A 20,156-nucleotide genomic window follows, 5' to 3' on the forward strand; every position below is an offset into this window, starting at 1 on the left:
CTGAAAATGGTAGTGTCGGGCTAGACTTTTCCTCCTGCTGGTTTTCTGTCTGGAACGTTCTCCCCTTCCTCACCACCAGCCAGAATACTACTACTGACTCAGTATCAACTCTTCTTACAGTGGATTCTGAAGACCAGGGAGGTAGGACTATCCTGGTTTTATCTCTTTAAGGAACCCAAACCTTCAAGGGAGTCTTCTTTGTTAGCTTTGTCTATCAATTGGCGGGAGCTGCTGTAATAAGATACCATGGACTGCACAGCTTAAAGAACAGAAATTTATTTTCTTGTAGGTCTGGCAGCTGAAAGTCCAAGATCAAGGTACTAGCAGGTTTGGTTTCTCCTGAGGTCTCTTCCCTTGGCTTGCAGATGGACCCCTGCTCTCTGTGTCCTCACCTGGCCTTTCCTCTGTTATGTGCACTCCTTATGTTGCTTCCTCTTCTTAGGACATGAGCGTTATCTAATTAGGGTTCCTCCTTTATGAGCTAATTTTGACCTTAATTACCTCTCTAAAGGTTCTAGCTCCAAGTACAGGCACGTTGGGGTTAGAGCTTTAACACAGTTTTTGTGGGACACTATTCACTCCATAGCATTCTTTGTCCTTACCTTCTTGGTTTTACTGTTTTCTCCAGTGTTTGGGCATCATATAGTTTCCTGTGGCTGTTGTTACAAATTAGTACAAACTTGGTAGCTTAAAATAGCAGTAATGTATTCTCTTGCAGTCCTAGAGATCTTCTGTCTGAAATCAGTCCTATCACTGGGCTGAAATCAGACTGTGAGTGGGGCTGACTCACTCTGCAGGGAGAATCTATTCCTGGTCTCTTCATCTTTGGGGCCCTGACCTGTGGAGCAGTACTCCAAATCTGATTTGTGGTCAGTTTGTCTCCTTTTCTTGTATGGGTCAGATTTCTCTTTGCCTTTTGTATAAGGACAATTTTGATTGTATTTAGGGTCTACCCAGATAACCTGGGATAAATCCCCATTGCAAGATCCTTAACTTAATCATATCTGTAAAGGACCTTTCTTCAATCAAGATAACATTTATAGGCGCCAGGAACTAGGACCTCATATCTTTGAGGGCTGTTATTCAGTCTAACACAGGCACATTGTTAATATAATAGTTGGTGGGATTTTTTTTTTTTTGGTTTGTTTTTTAAGAGATTTTTGCTCTAGGGTATGTACACTCACTGTAGAGACAGAAAGACAAGAGAGTCAGAAAGAGAGAACTCACCCCCCAGAGGGAATGGTCATGCTGCAATCCCTTCTCCTCTCAGGACTTTGGGCATGCAAGCACATGTATCCAGTATGAGTTTCAAGTCACTGGGTCTGGGACTCGAACCATGGATGGCCATGTGGGAGTCCAATGATGTAACCATTATGCTATCTGCTGGTACCCAATATTTAGTGTTTTAGCAGTGGCCAACCTATAAGGAAACCTCTTGTTGGAAGGGCAAGAGACCCAAAGATGTCTTTCCCAGGTGTATCTAGGTAGGCTCATACCCTCCAAAACACACTCTAGAGACTGGGTTCTACCCTCTCTTATGACCATTTTCTGGGTCCTGAGGGGAGAGATTAGGACTTCACTATCCTGGGAAGGTGAAGCTTTGGATGATTAGGGATAGGAATAAAGGAGAGTTTTTCCTATGTATTCCTATTTTGCAGCTGGGTAGAAGGGTGAGCACCCCATTCCTAGAAGCCACTTTCAATACTTTTAATTCTGATTTGAACAATTTCCAGGAGTGTGAGCTCTAGGAGGAAAGTCCTGCTTCCCTTGGTCTTATGCAGCTGGGTCTGCCTCTCATCAGTGCTCTGCTATCTCAGCACTTACAGTTTTCCTCTCAATTACCTTAGATACCTGAGCAATAGCCAATATGTATATAAAGCCCAGAGAGTCAACTGTGTTGACCATAGCCATTTTAATCAAGGGTGAATCTACATTTTTTTTAATGGGGGGGGGGTTCCCTACAGTGTGCATCTTCAAAAACAGAGCTTTACTTGGTCAGAGGAGCTAGCTACAATACTAGGAAAAGAGAACTTTATTGGATGCTAATCTAATATCTAAGATTGTGTTCATCTGCTCTTCCTTTTTGCCATTTATGGTGAAAAATCTGCTACCAGAGCACCATAAATGTTTTGCTTCTTGTTTCTAGTCCCATCTCCATCTCACTTTACTGCAATGGAAGGAGAGAATAGAAGAGAATTACCACTTTTATTCTGTCACTTTTAACAATTTCCCCTGCTTACTTTACGGAGTTGTATCTGAACATTACTGTGTACGCTGAAAATTTTAATATGTAATTTGGAATGTTGTTTCAGGATTTTGAAATTTCATGTATTCTGGGACAGTGCTAGTAGTTCATCTTAGAAATACAGAGAAAAACAACTAGAAAGGAGACTTCAGGATAAAAATCATAATCTCCTCAAGGAAATTGTGTCACAAAGATGTTCTTGTTCAGCTGGGGTGAGGGGGAGGAGGCAAAGAAAGATCAGACAGTGATTTAGGAAATCAATATTTGGCATCTAAAATATTGATGCCTTGAAGTCTGTGACCTGTAGGGTGAGTGGAATCATGTCAGCCAATGAGAACTTGATATTAATCTTCCATATTATCTAATATGGTTGATCAAAATGAGATTTAATTGTAATGGTTACCTGTACTGCTTTGACATTAGGGAGACCAGTCAATAATAACTTTATTATCTTCTCTGGCAAAGGCCACATTCAGTGACAGGTAAACCTTAAAAAAAGTTTATCTCCTCCCTCCCCTTTTTTCTTTTAAGAGAGATTTTCGCTATAGGGCATGTGTGCTCACCAGAGACAGAGACAGAAAACAAGAAATCACCCCCCAGGGGGGATGGTCATGCCACAATACCTTCTCCTAATTTCTCCTCTTGGGATCTTGGGCACATATGCACACACACTTGGCATGAGTTTTAAGCTGCCTGGTCCAGAATTTGAACTGTAGTCAACTACGTGGAGTCCAGTGACATAACCATTATACCATCTTCTGGTTCCACTTCCCTCTTAAAAAAAAATTTTTTTTTGGGTCCTAGCTAAAATTGTACATTAAACAAACTCATCTCAGGCTCTTCTTAGTCTTGCTTGCCTCAGATGGTTGCTAGAAACTTGTGCTGCTATAGCAGATGTCTGGTGACTGGTGAGTGAGTTAACACCTCCTAGTTGGTAGCTTTTGGATGCTGCTAGGCCAGGGATTATCCTGAAGAGACTACATACCTAATGTAATGGCTCACCCATAGGAACCCTTTTCCAATGGTGGATTTTCTAGTGCTGGGGCAGCTGAGTTGAGGATAAATGATTTTGAGCAGGCTTGTCTTTCCAGGTTTATAGAGGTTCTGTCTATTTCACAAAGAAGGTAGACTTTGGGATATAAGGATAAAATCCTTTAAGTTTTAATGCAATTTGTGATGTGTCCTAGAAAGGAAATTTTCCACAGAATCAGTACCTTAAAGGGCGTTTTTGTTGGGGTTTTCAAGACCCAAATGTAATGGAAGGAACTTTTTGCTATTTTCTGTGGGTATTTGTGGTATAAATGTTGGGGTCCATTGCTATGTTGAGATAACCATTTTCCTGGTGTGCACTGGAGAGTAAGGCTAACTTTGGAAGTGAACGTGGTCTTTCCTGAGTGGTAGGCAGGCCAGAAATCACCCCCGGAAAGAGACAGATCCTCAGACTGAAAACCAGTCTGGTATTTTGGGACTTCTACCTCTCTCTGGGCCTCAGTGTTCTGAGTCTGGACCTCAAAGAGTTTGAGAGAACTTCAGGGGCTTTCTTCAACTCCACTGAGTTGGTGTTCCTACTCCAAAGCAAGAGCCCTTGACCATGGCTCTAGGGACCAATAAAAGGGAATTCTCAGTGGAGACTCTTCATTAGGGTTGTCCTTTGTCTTTCCTGAGGAGCTTTCTCCCTTATTTAAGGGTATGATGCATGGCAGGCAGATTATAACCCACAGAAAATAGCAAAAAGGTCCTTCCATTACATTTGAGTCTTGAAAATCCCAACAAAAATGCCCTTTGAAGTACCGCTTCTGTGGAAAATTTTTTTAGGACACATCACAAATGTGCATTAAAACTTAAAGGATTTTATCCTTATACCCCAAAGTCTGCCTTCTTTGTGAAATAGGCAGAAAAAAAAAATGGGTGAAAAAATGGGTTGAGGAGTATGAGGAAGTTCCTGGGTGTGCCACTAGTGAGACAAGCTGCCACATGTGTCCAGTCCAGGGAGTACAATAAACTTGTTTCCTCTGGTGCCGATTCAGGAGATGCTTAGATCTCTCACATCCTTCATCATAAATGACTTTCCCCAAACATCTCAAGTCAGCCTTTTGAAAAATGAAAGTCCATTTCTTCTATGAGAGAAAGACAGAAAGACACAAACAGGCTTCCCCATACTATGATCCATTCTTGGTTTCAGCTGACCCAGATCATGGGCACTTGTACCTGCCATGCTCAGGGAGGCACCAGGACGCCAATCCAAGACCTTTCCCATCTGGGAGTACTTGTGCCACCACTGTGCCACTGCCTGGCCTCTAACCTCATTATTGAAGCATCCCTACTTCAGATTTTAGGTCCCAGGATGGTACCAGGACTGGTCATAAGCTTTCACAAGATGGTGGCTAATTTTATATAAATATTTAACCCTGGAAACCACCCATTCAGCAGTCTGATTCCCGAGTCTTGTCTTTTTCCACTGGGAGAGTCTCTTTATAAGTGGGTCCAATTCTTCAGGCCTGGGAGTGAACATCTTAAAGTTTAATCCCTATATTATGAGTAGAAATCCTATTAGAATGGAGGTACATCCTTGTTTGTTCATCTTCTTCTTCCTCCCATGAATGCTATCTCTCCTTTAAAATTGTCATCAGTTCAAGGTCCCCCTTGTGTCCTTTTCTTCTAGGAGGCTGCCTGATGTCTCTTCCTCCCCATAACTCAGACTTCTTTTTTTCCCCAGTGACCCTTTTGGCAATGACTCATGCATATTCTTTGACATACCCCAATAATTATTTTATGGTGAACATAACTACCACATCACTTACTCAGCTTTGCTAATTTTGATGTATGGCAGACAACTCCACATGAGAAGTCTCTGGAATATCAACTCTATTTTGCATGATGGCTTTGATTTAGACAGATGTTTCTATCTGTCATCTATGTCAATCTGCTTTCTCTGAAGGAAATTTGGCTGACCTTCAAAGGATGGAGATTACTGACCTCCCTTGGAAGCCAATGAAAATGAGATCACTACAGGATTTTTAAAAGTAAAAATGGAAGATAATTAAATGCAGCACAGTAGTTGTAAAACAGATTTCATTGTGTTATACATCACTTCGTAAAATAAGCATAGTTCCCATTCTTCCATGTGACGTTCTTTGTAGCATTTTACCACAGAATAATGACTCCCTGGCAACTCAAGTAAGAAATATTTAGACCTACTGGAGCTAAGAATAAGGTGAAATGAAACATTTTCAGATGAAAAGCTTGCTGGATAAAATGGTGTACCATCAATCATAATAAAGCATTCCGTGACATAGTCTAGGTATAATCACATGAAGCATGTGTCAATAAATCCACTAAACACCAAACAACACCTCTTATTTTTTTTCTCTTTAATTGCTAGAGGGTGTATGTGCTTGCCAGAGGGAGGAAGAGGGAGACTGACAGAGAGAAAGCATTCCCCCAATGCGGCATGGTTATGCCACAATCCCTTCTCCTCCATTTCTCCATCCTGTTGAGATTTGGATCACACACCCACCCATGCCTGGTGTGTTTTTCAAGCTGCCAGGATCAAGATTCAAACCATGGTCAGGATCTGGCTCCCTCAGCTAGGAGGTTTTGTAACCAAGACCATCTTTTTCTTTAAAATATATATTCTATAGCCAGTACCAATAATACATGTGAAGAGTTTAGAGTAGTATGACTTTCTTGAATCTCATACAGCCAAACCAGAAGGCTACCCATCCAGGTCAAGGTTATCATTTGGGACCTAAAAACATTATACTGGATCTGATCCAAACATGTGGGTAAGGAAATAAGGCAACACCCATTATCTATTTATATAGCTTATTGAGTTGTCTCGGGGAAAAAAATCAGTTGCTAATCATAAAATCTGAGAATTGTTATTAGGACTTCTAAATTAGGGACTAGGTTAACATAACTTCTGAATGATAAACTCTTATATTAGAGAGAGATCATCAAGTTGGCTTGTTCTATTGTATGTATATATATCACAGTAAAATGATCTAGTCTCATCAGGTTCCATATTAGGAGGAAGATAAGAACCAACACCTAAATGTATACATTTCCTGTCTGTTCTAAAATATTCATAGTATTATCATTTTTCATTCTATGACTTCAAGTGTTTGTGGAGAACCTAGATCAAAAAAAAAAAAAAAAAAAAAAAAAAGAAAGAAAACTTTGGGCCAGCCAGGTTGTACGTTGGTTAAGGTGGCTGGATCTCACATGACTGACTGCAATGTTTGAGGCCTGGACCTGATAGCTTGAAAAACACAGTGTGTGTGTGTGTGTGTGTGTGTGTGTGTGTGCGTGCCCAAAATCCAAGGGGAGAATGAAGGGACTGATGCATGGCCATCCCTGTGGGGGAATGTTTTCTTACTTTTTCTCTCTTTCCATTGAGTACAGATGCCCCATAGCAAGTTAACAATAATAATAATAATAATAATAATAAAGTAGCTTGCAGTAGTATAAGAAAGGGCTAGATTGATTCTGGAGAGCCAGGTTTTCCTTTCTATTTAACCCATTTAGTCTTCTGTTCATGCTCATTGACAGTGATTTTTGGCTCACTGAAACATAGTAATTAGTGACTTCATATTTGTGAAGAGCTAAGTACTCCCATATTTTGATCTTTTTAAGTAGATAATTTTAGGCAAAAGTAATATAGTTTGTCCTTTGTCAGGTCTCACTGTCGAGGGAAAAGATCATCCACAAGAACCTTGCCTACCTCAACAAAAAGGGTCTCTATTTATACAAATTACTTTGTTACTTTTCTGATTGTTGGGTCACAGGTGGCTTGCTATTCTTTTTGAGTTTGCAAATGAAATGCATCTTGGATTTATCTTTAAACAGTAAAGATAAATTAGGTTAGAAGTGGGAGAATGTTCACTGGCTGTGAACCTTAATTCAGCTCTCAGGGTGTGCATCTGAAGTCTCTCTTCACAGGGTAAAAGCCACCTCCAGCTATGCACCTGCTCCCTGGAGAAGAGACCAGACATTAGGAGGGCAGACTCAACAAAATCGTTTATCAATTGGATGTGGTTTTGTTTCCTCTTTCTCACAGGGACATGTCTGTTACCACTTCAATTATACCTAACCTAATGGGGCAGAATATGTGACAAAGAGAGGAAAATTATTAAACACGGGGGAAAGCTTCCTGATTACTTAGACTATATTAAACCAACCCATCACAGGCAGAGATGTTCTCCTACAGCAGAGAAAATATTCACACTCTCACTCCTCAGTTCATCTAATACCAAATCTTTCCCTTGAGACCATGAGACAGATGAGGAGTAAAATGAGAGATCAAACATGATCAATAATGATAAAGATGGAAGGAAGTGTTGACAGAGTGTAGCTGAAACTGCTTACAGATTATGAGATACTGGGTTTGCCCTCATTAACAAGATTTAGAAGAGACTGGGAAGTCTCTGGAAGTGGACTGTGAATGGGTGTGACATAGCAGGAACAGAACACTGGAACGCTGTGGGACAAGGAAATGCAGCTGGGACATGGAGAGACACATTCCATGCTCCCAGGGAATGTGTCTTGTCTACTCAGATGCTGCCTTGAGTGTATCTCACCTGTAGTTCAGAGGTGATCTCAGATGGTCAGAATGTAGAATTGCAACAACTCCAAATCACTGAAATGGTTGGGAGGAGGTCATTTCAGGGGTATATTTCAAAGAAACAGATGTTTGAGAAAGCTGGCAGTTATTGTGTGCAAGTGTTTTTCTTTGAGGGGAAGGAGTGGTTGACAAAAGGACAGGAATTGGTGCATACATTTCCTGTTCCTGATTTCTTAACAAACATCCTCAGGACATTTCTGGCTCCTTGGTGAGAGGGACTTGCTCTCTTTTTAGGCTTCTTAATCTCGTCAATATGGCACCTGCTGCATGGACAAATATTTGTCCTGTAGGGCTGAGACTGGGCTTACAGAGTTTGCTGTAGAGGGTGTTAAAATACAGGAAGAGGTACCCAGAGAAGGGCATAGAGAGGCGGGTGACATAAAAAATAATTTCTGATCTCACATGTTCAATTCTCCTAAAGTTGAGGGGCTCTGTTTCTAAAACCTCCAACTTTAAGGAAGTAATCGAAATTATAGAGTTGATAGAAATCATCTCTTACCTTAAAGGCTCATGTACGTTTTAGAGAAGCATTGTTTTCTAGCTAGACTTGAAGAAAATATCATTCCCTATGTTCTTGTTTATTACTATACACGAGCAGGATTGTTTTAACATTTACTCTTTATTGTGTTGCATGAAGTACCTATGTAACGCAAGTATGTACTGCACTAAAATACCCATATTTTCAAATAACATTATGTGGTGTAGCCCACAGTCTCTGCAGAAGCATCATGAATAACCTGCGCCTTTACACTTTACAATCCTTTGTTGGCTGCTGTTAGAATATGATAACAGATAAAGAAAAAATAATAGAGCTAATTAAGAATACACTTTTCCAAGCACACATGTACACAGCTTACAATGAAACCCAATGAAAACAAGTCAAATGACATGTGATGTATTATCTATAAAATGTAGACTCTGCAATCAAATGCCAAAGGCACATAAAAATATATTTTAACTTTAAAAATAACTTAGTTACAGTAATACTTTGCTTGTGTCTTACCAACATGTAGCTGACAGCTGACGGTCAAAATTCAGTGATAAAGATACAATATATAGGGATATATAAGAACTACAAGAAAATCCCCAAACCCATACAAAGTTGTTCAACTGTGAAAACAGAGAAAAGTCTTAACACTGGAGAATTTGCGATGGTGAGCCCAAACAATATAATATAGAAAAGAGTCTAGAAAAAAGGCTTAGGTGTTAAATAAATGTTGATGTCCTCTTGCCCAGGAAATGCCAGAGTACTGTAAATTTCCTTAATAAGACTTATGCAGTCCTTCCTAGCTAGAGTCAATCCTGACCAAGCCAGATTTCTTACATGTCTGCAAACAAAAATTGTGAACTGAACACTGGCAATGCCTGCTGAAAACAGGCTGACGGACTCACTTCCTCTTTTGCCAGGTCAGGAATTTTTCATTTTTTTTCCCCCTAAATCGTTTTTGCAAACAGGGCATAACAGGTAAAAAAATACTTTGTAGGAACGTTATTTTAGAAAACCCACTACACAACTCCAAGTACAGACAGAAATGCTCTTCTCTTCGATGATGGTTCACTTAGTCTGTTTTTGTTATGTATTGGTTTTGGTACCTTTTACCCCCAAGAGCTGGCATCGTGTTACTTATTTTTATCCATGACATTTAGCACCTCATCCAAAAGTGAGGGCCCAAGGTCGAGCTGTAGGGAGAGGAGGGAACCCGTGAGGTCGGAGAGGGACTCCTCGGATTTAGTTTTTCCCTCCATGAGCTGGCAGGGGGCAGGGTGGTCAAACATGTCCTCGGCTGGCCACTCGGGGTACTGTTCGGACAGGCTGGAGGAGTGGCTGTCCCTACCCTGGCTGGACTGAGAGGCAGATCCACTGGAGCCCCACGAGGTGTCTCCCTGGTGGATCGTCCTATTCTCCAATCGACCGCTTTTCTCCTGAGCTTTTTCCTCCATGACGGGCTCACAGCTAAGCCTGGGCATCTTGGCTGGCCCGAATGATTCCTGTTTGGAATTAAATGTCACCGGTGACAATAAGGGTAGCATGAGTGCTTGGGAGCCTCCAATGGTTGGGAGGGAGATGGCATTTTTGAGCACCGGGGAGGGCGTTTCTGTGAACATAGAGTCTGAGGTGCTGTTGGCTCGAAAGAATTCATGCCCAGGGAACTGGCCAGCACGTACTTTCTCCTGGTTTCCAGGCAAGAGCTCATAATTCCCTTGAAGGAAGGAGATATCTCCGAAGACATCATGTTGGCCCTCTTTGCCGATGTGAATGGTGTGGCGAAAGTCTCCGAGGGGAGGGCTTATCATATCCGGAGACAAGATGTCCCTCAGTTTAAATTTCTTTCCTTTCTTGTTATTGGCAGCTTTCAGGTAAATTGGGGTCTTGGCTGGCATTTTGGAACTGGAGAATGTCTATTTTGTCAAAGGGGGAAAGGGCCACTTTCTTCACGGATATTTTAAGTTTCTGAAAAATCCTTGGTGGGAACTGTCACATCATCTTCTCAAGTGGCAAGAGAGGTCACACTGAAATGAGATGGGCTTTAAAAGACCTTTTGGAGGTTATGGTCAAGTGGAACTTCTTGGAGAGCTGCTCACATCATTCCAATCCCTTCTGCAGCAGTAAAAACCCTAGAGAGGAAACCAAAGCAGGTTATCATCTGCTGCCCCTCAAGGTTCCAAGCCTGTAAATAATGGCAGAATTGAACTTGATCTTAGTGCCCACCCCCCCAAGCAGGATAAGAACTTTGATCTTGAGGGGTTCACTAATCTTAGTCACACTTCAGGGGCAAAATGAAAAAAGGAGAGAAAAAGAGACTTAAAAACCTTAAAACTAGGATGTCAGCACTTTTGTTTTTTGGGGGGAGAGGTTATTGCTATAGGGCGTGTGCGCTCGCCAGAAAGACAGAGAAAGATAGAAAGCGAGAAATCACCCCCCCAGGGGGATGGCCACGCCACAATCCCTTCTTCTCCATTCTCCTCTCGAGATCTTGGGCACGCACGCATGCACACATGCCCAGCGTGAGTTTAATCTACCAGGTCCAGGACTCGAACCACATTGACTACATGGGAGTCCAGCAACGTAGCCATTACATCAACTGCTGGTCCCAATATCAGCAGTTTTAAAACATGGCCATGGGCACAATTTTCTGGACATGTCTAAGATTTTAGTCCCTTCCCTCTATCCTAAGAACTGCTGTCAGCATATGACCACAGTAATTTCAGCTCCTTGGATACACTATATTTTCTCTTTTACTTTTGTGTGCACATTAGTAAGGATGATATTTTGTTGAATTCTGTATATAAATAAAATTGATGCAATAAAATGAATAGTTTTATACAGAAAGGAGGTAGAAATATAATTTATTAAGTAGCAGTGGCTATATATGCTACTGTCTACAAAATCTTTGTAAATGTATTCTTAAAGATGAGGAAATTGAAATTCAGGACTCAAAAAGAAAAAAATAATTACCCTATCTCCATAAGACAACCAGCAAACAGATGAGTTAGAGTTGGAAGCAAGTTGTGACATAGACTATGGGGGTTAGAGAGGGTTTCAGGAGTTGGAGGTAATCTGAAATGAAAAGAAAAGAACAAAGCTGCTGCTCTCAAAGAAAAAAAGGAAAAAACTTGAGATCATATACAATCGGCTGGACTTTCACTTTTGAATCACTGCAGATAAGGCTGTATCCTCTCTGTGGGGTTGGTAAAATTCTAAGGTAAGCCCCATGGTTTGTCTTCTAGTGTTAAAGCTTCAGTGGGTGGAAGCTGTGACTTGTATTAACCAAAAGAACATAGTCAAGGTGACAAGTCACTCCCTGACTAGCTCACTTTACAGGCAATTCCATCTGAACCAAGGAGGGAGAGATTCTCTTTGCTGGCTTTGACAAGGCAAACTTTTATGCTAGGAGAGGCCCCGAGGACACGAATTTGGCTAGCAATGCAAGGACCTCAGAGGGTAGTCTTACCCCAGTTGAGCCTCTGATGAGTCCAGAGCCCTGGCCCATGCCTAGATCATAGACCAGCATATCCCTAGAACTAAGCCCTGCTCAGGTTCCTGACCCACAGAAGCTGTGCGATAACGAGTGGGTGTTATAGCCACTCAGTTTGTGATAATTTGTTACTGCACAGAAAGCTAACACATCCTGCCTGTACAAACTATATGACAAGATCAGAAGTGAAGACCTAGAAGGCTATGGGGATATTAGATCCTCATCTGATTGATAAGAAACTCAGCTGACATGGAGAAGCTAAAACTTCCCCATGGTGGGAACTCCATAGACAGCTCTGCTGTGACCTCTCCCATTGGGCTCTCCTCTCTCTGGCCACAGAGCCTCCAAATAAACCCTCCCAGGGTTGGCAGATGGTGGCTTGGAGACAGCCACATTTGCTTCATAGCAGCTGGAAGCCCTCTGCATCTGCTTGTATTTCTTTCCTTTAACAAGAGTTTTAAACGCATTTGCCAGTGGCAGGTGACAAGAACCATGCTCTGCCCTCCATTGGCATGGTGACAACTAGCTTTGCTGGGCATACAGCCGATTGTCCAGAAACTCATGTCTGAAGAGGTAGACAACAAAGAGATGAAGAGAGCCAACCCTCCTCCAGCCTTGGTGTGGGGAAGAGGTCAAGGCAGCATGAGGTCAACTTTGACCTTCTCCTCATGAGTGTCACGAATCTGTCAAATGTGACAATTGATCCTGATATTCTCTCATTTTGGCTCTAATCTGGGTTTTGACATAGTAACAAAAGTGTAAACCCCAGGACTTCCTGTTACAGCATCAGAACTTCCTTTCCATATGAGAGCATGACACAGTCCCAGTGCAGGGCCCCTGCCACCCAGAGACAGCCTTCCTGCCTTTCTGGGCACAGTGTGGTTGCCTGCCTGCAGCAGCAGGTGGGTGGCAGCCGAGGAACAGTTGCCCACTGGAGTGGTGAGCTCAGCATGTATGGCCAGGAGGGCAGCTGTCATGGAAAGATACGGTGTGTTCACCGCAGAGCAGGGGCATGCCAGGGAACTGGTCAGCTGGTGAAGCCAGGGTTATGCAAGGTCAGGACCTAGGGTGGAGTATTCCAAAGAAGAAGAAAACAATTCTACAAAGATGTAGCCAGAGAGTGGCTCTCTGCTCCTCTGAATAGATCACTCACATCTACCCATAAACTGAACAACAATCTGGCACAGGAAAGGAAAAAACAGGGAGGAAATGCTTGCTGCTCTCTGAGGTGCAGGGGAGGGGTGCCCTGTCCTCAGGCCTCCTGGTGAGCAGCTGACAGGGGGCAAGGCGCTGGCCAAACCCAGCCCTTCCATTGGTCCCTGCCCACCTGTGGGCACTGGCACCCTGGCTTCTAGCCACGAGCTCACTCAGCCTAGTAGAGGTTGGGTTTTTGTCACTGACATGAAGATAAAGGTTGGAGGAAAGTGGCAAAAGCTAAAAAGGTAAGAAAAGGATTGGTAAGGAGTCAAGGCAAGCTGCAGCCAGGGAGGCTCTAGAGCATAGGAAGGAAAGAAGGTGCCTTCAAAGGCATTTTTCTTTTTCTACAAAACCTACATAGTATTGATTGTAAGATGGGGTGGAGGATTCTAGGACCTCAAGAATAATCATTTGTATTGAATTTCTGCTGGACAAGAGCTCCCAAATAAATTCTAACAGCAACAACAACAAAAAAATAGGGGTAAAAATATGTTTTACAACCCGAGATGATGTTTGTGGTTCTGGGAAGCACCTGGCCCTGTGCCTCCGTCCTCTATCTTATCTGTTATCTTCCTCCTCCAGTTCAAGGGCAACCAGGCTTGACTCCAGGAAAGGCAACCCAGAACTAGGAGGTCTTACACTGCCCACTTCCTCCGCTCCTTTCTGAGTATTCTGGACTCCCGACCTATCAACCACTACACGTTCATGTAGCCGCATCAGTGTTTCCCTTTCCCTTTGCGGGCTGACTGCTCTTTCAATATCTCTGCCACTGCTTATGCAGAAAACTAATAAGGTGGCTCTTTCACTTTCCCTGGTAAAAAGGGGAAATCTGGAGAGGGAACATGCCTGTCCTAGGAACCAGCAATGCTCAATACAACAGCAAATGTTTATTAGGAGCTTGTTATGGTTATATCACTGGACTCTCACATGGTTGACTACAGTTCAAATCCTGACTTGGTAGCTGGGCACTGTTCAGGCCTTTCACATGTACTAGCTGAGTTGCAAGAACCTGTGTGGTGGCTTCTGTTAATATCCCCATTTTACACAAGAGACACTAACTACTGATGCCCAGATGTTCAGTCACTCTGCCAACACTACGTGGCTACCAGGTTCTAGAGTTTGAGGTCTTGATATGACATTTAATGAGCATGCCCCAGGGGAATTTGGTCAGCTCCTAAATTACGGGTGTATTCCAAAGCCCGTTGAATACACAAAGGTATGACAGTGCCCTGGGCTGATGGGGGGAATGGGCCTCATGTACAGCAACGGTGGAGGCACAAACAGGTCCACCCTCAATGGAGGGTGGTTTGGCAAAGACTATGAAAACTGTCAATCATGTCCTTTAAGCCCAGAGTCTCCTCATAGGGATTTATCCAGGTCACATAATAACATACCAAGAATGTTCACATCGACACGGCCCAGAGCTGGAAACAAAAGACAGTCAAAATAAACTAAGGTGCAACCATACAGTGAGAACTGGTCAGCTCTGAAGGAGGATGAAAAAGCTTTTAATATGCTCATGAGGAAAGAGCCCAAAGAGGAACACCCTCCAGGGACCAAAAGATACATGTGGATGTGTATAAATATGTTTGTATTGGCTAGTTACTTATAAAATGCTTCTGGAAGCACACACAAGAAATCAGTCATGGTGACTTCCCACAAAGATGGGGAGTGGATGGAAGGGAGGTTGGGATGGAAAAGAAGCTTTTTACTATATAACTTTTTATGGATTTGGATTTGGGGATCATGGGTGAATTAGCTATTTAAAAAATAATAAAGGAGTAGGGCTCAGATAATACTTTTTTGGAGAGTCAATTTTATACATGGTACTCAGGTCCTGAAAAGCCTAGTGAACCTATGAGTTACTAATCCTCGGACACACACTTCTTCAGGAAAATGTGTTCAAAATCCAAAGTCAGGGCCAGAGGATGCAGTAATCACATAACTGGACCCACATGAGAAAGGTCCTGAGCTCTAACCCTGGGACTTCCCTGAGCATGCTGGGTGTGTGCATCATGCCCATGACCTGGACTGGCTGAGACTGGGTGGGTCACAGCATGAGGACTCTGTCGGGGGTGTCTGTGTCTCTCTCATAGAACAAATAAAAACTGTAGAAGGTCAACTTCTGGGATTGTAGTACATGAATACATGAAGACCTAGCAAGAGGGCTGAGCCTTATCTCAGATGAGCTTGGCAAAGGGACACTTCTTCCTGCTGTGGTAGGCCTTCACTCAAAGAGGTAGCATCACTGTGTATTGTACAGAATGAAAGGGATCTCAGAAGAGAAGTGTTTTTGTTTTGTTTTGTAAGAGAGAGATTTTTGCTATAGGGTGCGTGTGTTTGCTGGAAACAGAAACAGAGGGACAGAAAGGGAGAAATTACCCTCAAGGGGGTGGTCACATCATAATCCCTTCTCCTCCATTCTCCTCGCAGGATCTTGGGCACACATGCACATGCACCTGGCCTGAGTTTTAAGCTGCTGATTCTGGAACTGGAACCACAGTCAACTATGTGGGAGACCAGTGACGTAACCATTATGCCATCTGTTGGTCCCAAGAAGTGTTTTTAATCAGAAGGAAAAAGAAAAAGATAAGAGGCAGGAGAACACAGGGATGCAGGAGGAAAAAAGCCAGAAAGCAGGACACCAGCAAGGAGGGAGGTATTTATTGGTAGGAGAAGTTCACATGGGATCAGGTGTATAGTTCCTTGTTTGGGAAGGGGCTAGTGACACGGGTAGGCATTTTATGATGGAGAGGTAAATCGCTCTCATATGAAATCCTATTCCTCCTCAGCATTTTGGGAAAAGGAGACAGGTTCCAGAAGTCAGCTAGCCGCTAACTCACATGGTGGCAGCAGAGTAGGAATGAAAGCAAGAACACCTGAATCAAGGGGGACACCAAAGAAGGAGCCCACTGGCAGGGAGAGCTGATGGGAAATGAGAACAGGAGGAGCTAAATCAGAAGGGCTTATAGGCCAGAGATGAATTTTTAGACTAGTTGAGGGGAATGAGCCCTCCTGGGTGTTCCATGAGGCAGATGAAGGGAACTCATAGCTCTGAGTGTTAGTCTAGCACCTAGTGTATTGGGCACTGAGCCACCCAAGGGTGCCATCACCCACACTGGGCCTCCTTTCCCCACTTTTAACCTTTTTCTTGCAACTAATGGTCACTTTCTCAGTTTCCTATTTTTCCAGCTTACTTGGGCTGCCATGATTACTCAGAGGAAAGAAAAGGAGAAGGGGAGAGAGAGAGAGAGATGAAGAGAGGGAGGAAAAGGAAGGTCAGTCCTATGTGTAGCCCTTTCTCAAAAACCCTTCCCTTGACCCCGAAATCTGAGCTCTCCAGATTGCTAATCCCCTTTGCTTAGCTCTTGGATCCTGGTTTGCTCCTCTATTCTCCCCCCCGCTTAGATGACTCCCAAGATAATATTCATCTGGGAAATTAGATTCCTTTGAAAGCAAATCCTCCAGTTCCTGAGCACTGGAGAAGAAAGCCACCAACAAAAGGATCTGGCTCCTTGGTCAGCCCTGGGCACGCTCTGTCACAGCTAGCAGGTCTATGTGGGACAAAGGTCAGCTGTGAATAGACACACCCCCACTTACAGGTATTTGTGAGAAATCCAGGGGGTTCAAGACACAAGGGAACCAGAGAGGAGTTAAAGCCATGTTTTTGATAAGAAAGGCAGAGAGCCAGCTTGTCATCCTGCACTAGGCCAGACAATTCTATTGGGCCATTAGGAAAGTCATGACTCATTTTTGCATAGAAAAACATAGAAAAATATATCATGACTTTCCTGACAACCTAAGATCTCCTTACTTGTGACTGCCTTAAGCATAAACAACAGTGATAATAACAATCACACCATTAATAATTCAATCAAGGACAAAAAAATAGAAAAAGTCTTTTGCTTCATTTTCTTATCAATGTTTGGGGGAAAAAATGATGCTGAAAATACCAAAACAGGGCAACAATCAAAAGGCAGAAGAAAGCCACAGGTCATAAAAAAATGACAGACTGAAAAATCAGTTCCTGAATTACTTAGCATTGACTGTTATTGGCAACTCACAGGGCTCAGAAAAGAACAAAGAGGGTGGGATAGAAAAAAACGTTCATTTATTTTAAGAAAGGAATGTTTGGTTTGCCTACTAATTGTTTTTAGATTCATTTTTAGTGGAAAGAGAGGGTAAAAAAAAATGCCTTGCATCCTGCAAAATCCGTTGCAATGTTAATTTAAAACACACAAGTCTGAAAACAGGGGCAGGTTGGATGGGGGAGGGTGGGGAACTGTCTTGAGGGGCCTGTGTCCTTTTCCTTTGTCTTCTTGCAGGAAGTGAGTCTGTACTGACTTCCCCTTTCCCGCTGAGTTGTCACATCCTTCGAGGACATTCCAGCTTCTATCTATGCACTTTTCCTCGTAGCACCTGGACACAGAGCCCCTGTACCCTATGGGCCCCAAGCAAAAATATTCAGCTCTTTCTCTTCCATGTCCAATCCAACAAAGACTCCACTAAGTTCCTTCCACCATCAACCATCTTTGGGGTATGTCTCTCTGCTGCCCAGCAGTAGCCGATATTAATTCCACTGTGTTAAGTCCCTAAAAGACTGTACTTGACCCCAGGCTCACTGCTTTAGAAGGGATGAAGGCTACTTGAAACATGCTCGTACATGTTTCAGGAGGGTAGAAGGGAGACAAGGAACTCAGTCTTAAAGTTGAAGGAATGAAGTGGCTTAAAGAAAACTAATAGAGAAGAAAAACTAATCTTTAGGGAGCTGGAAGATTCATTTAATTGCAATGAAAAAGGGATTAACTTGTTCTGGGAGGCCCCAGAGCTACTAAACAGAAACTATAAGGAAACAGATTTCTGGCTTCTCAAAACAAAACAAAACAAAACAATTAAACCATTTCCTTAATGCTGGAATAGGTTGCCTTGGGGAGGGCGAGGTAAATATGGACATGGGATGAGGATCTCAGGGGGAGCAGCAGTTATTCTAGACCTTCCTCCTGAAAGGTGAAGTTATGGTTCCTGCTCATTCTGACTCTCCTCTATGGAACACAATCCCTACTAATTTCCTTATCATTCCATGTCACGTTCCCATATAAAAATGCTCACAAAGGCTTTCTGTCTGAACATGGTTATGTTTTTTCTGATAGATGACCAGCCAACCTCTCATGCCAATCCTTTTGCAAATCTCTGTAGGAAGACTTGCCCAACTCGGACAAAGAATTTTAAAATTTCAGGGGAAAAAATGATAGTATTAGAAATTCAACACTGAACCTAAATGAAAATCTAAGACAGAAATCAATGTAACCAGAGAACACTCAGTAAACAGCATCCTGAAGGGGATGCTTTTCATATTTTAGTCTGTTTTTCTCCACCCACTTGAGAAGATAAGAAGATGCCTTCTCTATTTTTAGATTCTTATCCTCTCCCCATATCATTTAAACTGAGGCATAGCTATATGCCGCCAGACTGAACTGCCATTAGTTGAGCCTTCAGCTGCTGAGCTCTGTCATATGCAAAATCAACTTAGCCAGACTGAGCAGGCTGGATTTTAGAGACCCACTCAGAAAGTCTGATACATCTCACCTTCTTACCTTCAATTATTTATAAATGGACTTCTCATTAATGATTCAGCTATGGCCTGTATGCATTTTTCTTTTACCACTCAGATTATATTAGAGGACCACAAATACCATATAGGAGAACTCACTGCTAATTTGTGTACACTTCTCACATTTATAGGGCCTAATTGTACTATTTGAAAGCTCTTTTAGAAGCAAAATTAAAAGACAGAACATCTATCCTCCAAAGTACCAAGTCTGCACTTTTGAAGAGAGGCCATTCGGATCTTTGCCCTATAAAAATGAGTTATTGGAAAAGACACAATAACAACATTGACCCCTGACAGGTAGAACAAGGTAGCAGACGGGCAGGTTCTCTCACGTCTGGTTCCTTTATCATGACTAGTTTTACGTGGGGCCTCTGAGCTGGTCAGAAAGACCTAGGCAGGCACTCTAGTTTGGTGGATATGAATCTAGTAAGGTCATCACTGTGAACTGCTCACCTGCTTCCATAATTAATGGATCTAAAGTGGGCTGTGATGCTGCAAAGACAACATCAATACAGAAAGAGAACTCTTCCCTGAAGATTTTCAGCACAATTCAGCTAGGAAACTCATTCTAAACTCTGTCCAAAGAAATTTGGGAAGCTGCTAAACTCCTCACAGAAAAAAAACCACAAACAAAAAAAAAAACAAACAAACAACAACAAAACACCTAGCAATTATTATATGCAAAATTCTGGTCTGGCAATAGTAATATCAAATGACCCAAAGTAACAAGTTGACAGTTATCCACAAATTCAGATTATGGCTATGTGATGGACAGACAGTCCTAAGTCCCTAATCATTGGCCTTTATGATGCATCATCAAATACAGGCCCCTTGAATCTATTTTCCTGATGGAGTGAAGGGACAGATAAGAGGGTTTTCATGCTATTCTCCTGTCCTGCTTGGGCCCTCTACAATCACCCATGCTCCCTGGATGGGCTAAAACATGGCTTCTCTGCATCACACCAGAGCTGGGTATATTTGCAATGAGGCAGTGGCCATTCCAATCTCTATGCACTTACATGATGGACTCGCTCGTGTTATACGTACACTCATGTGCACATATATATTTGCTGAATAAATGAATGAACATACTCTCTAGGTAGCCTGAAAGTCTTCTTGAACTGGGTATTACTCTCTTTTTGCTTTCCACAACACTTGACATACAGTGAATTTCAAATCTGGACATGTTAAATCCATAAACCTTGCTAGACTTGCTCCCAGGGGCCAACACTTAGTTCAAGTCTACCAAGGCTCTCCAGACAGCAGAAAATTTGAAATGTCTGGTTCTCTACGGCATTCATGTGATAACATTAGGCCTGCCAACCTGAAGATTGTGTCTTGAAGTCTGACAGCACCAAGAGGAAATGATGCACTAAAATCTCAGTATCAATGAGAGGCAGAGACGCTACCTTGATCTTGTCAGAAATCAAGAAGTAAGAAGGGTCTTAGACACTAGTCCCATCAGCTCTAACTCATTAGGACTTTTATATATATATATATATA

General features: G+C 42.5%; 1 protein-coding gene across 4 annotated transcripts in view; it reads right to left on the bottom strand.

The window, feature by feature from the left end:
* Positions 1–8,468: 8,468 nt before the first annotated feature.
* Positions 8,469–20,156, bottom strand: part of CDC42EP3 (CDC42 effector protein 3) — a 27,703-nt gene continuing 16,015 nt past the window's right edge. For 3 of the 4 annotated variants that reach the window (XM_006151344.3, XM_006151343.3, XM_027772999.1), the window contains exon 2: positions 8,469–10,484. In XM_006151344.3, coding sequence (XP_006151406.1) covers positions 9,489–10,250 — 762 coding nt within the window. In that variant the 5' untranslated portion in view covers positions 10,251–10,484 and the 3' untranslated portion in view covers positions 8,469–9,488. Of the gene's footprint in view, positions 10,485–11,325; positions 11,406–20,156 lie in introns of those variants that run through there. The other variant, XM_006151345.3, reaches the window with a different exon arrangement.

This window comes from Tupaia chinensis, unplaced genomic scaffold (assembly GCF_000334495.1).
Source record: "Tupaia chinensis unplaced genomic scaffold, TupChi_1.0 Scaffold000317_1, whole genome shotgun sequence".
In the NCBI taxonomy this organism is placed as follows: Eukaryota; Metazoa; Chordata; class Mammalia; order Scandentia; family Tupaiidae; genus Tupaia; species Tupaia belangeri.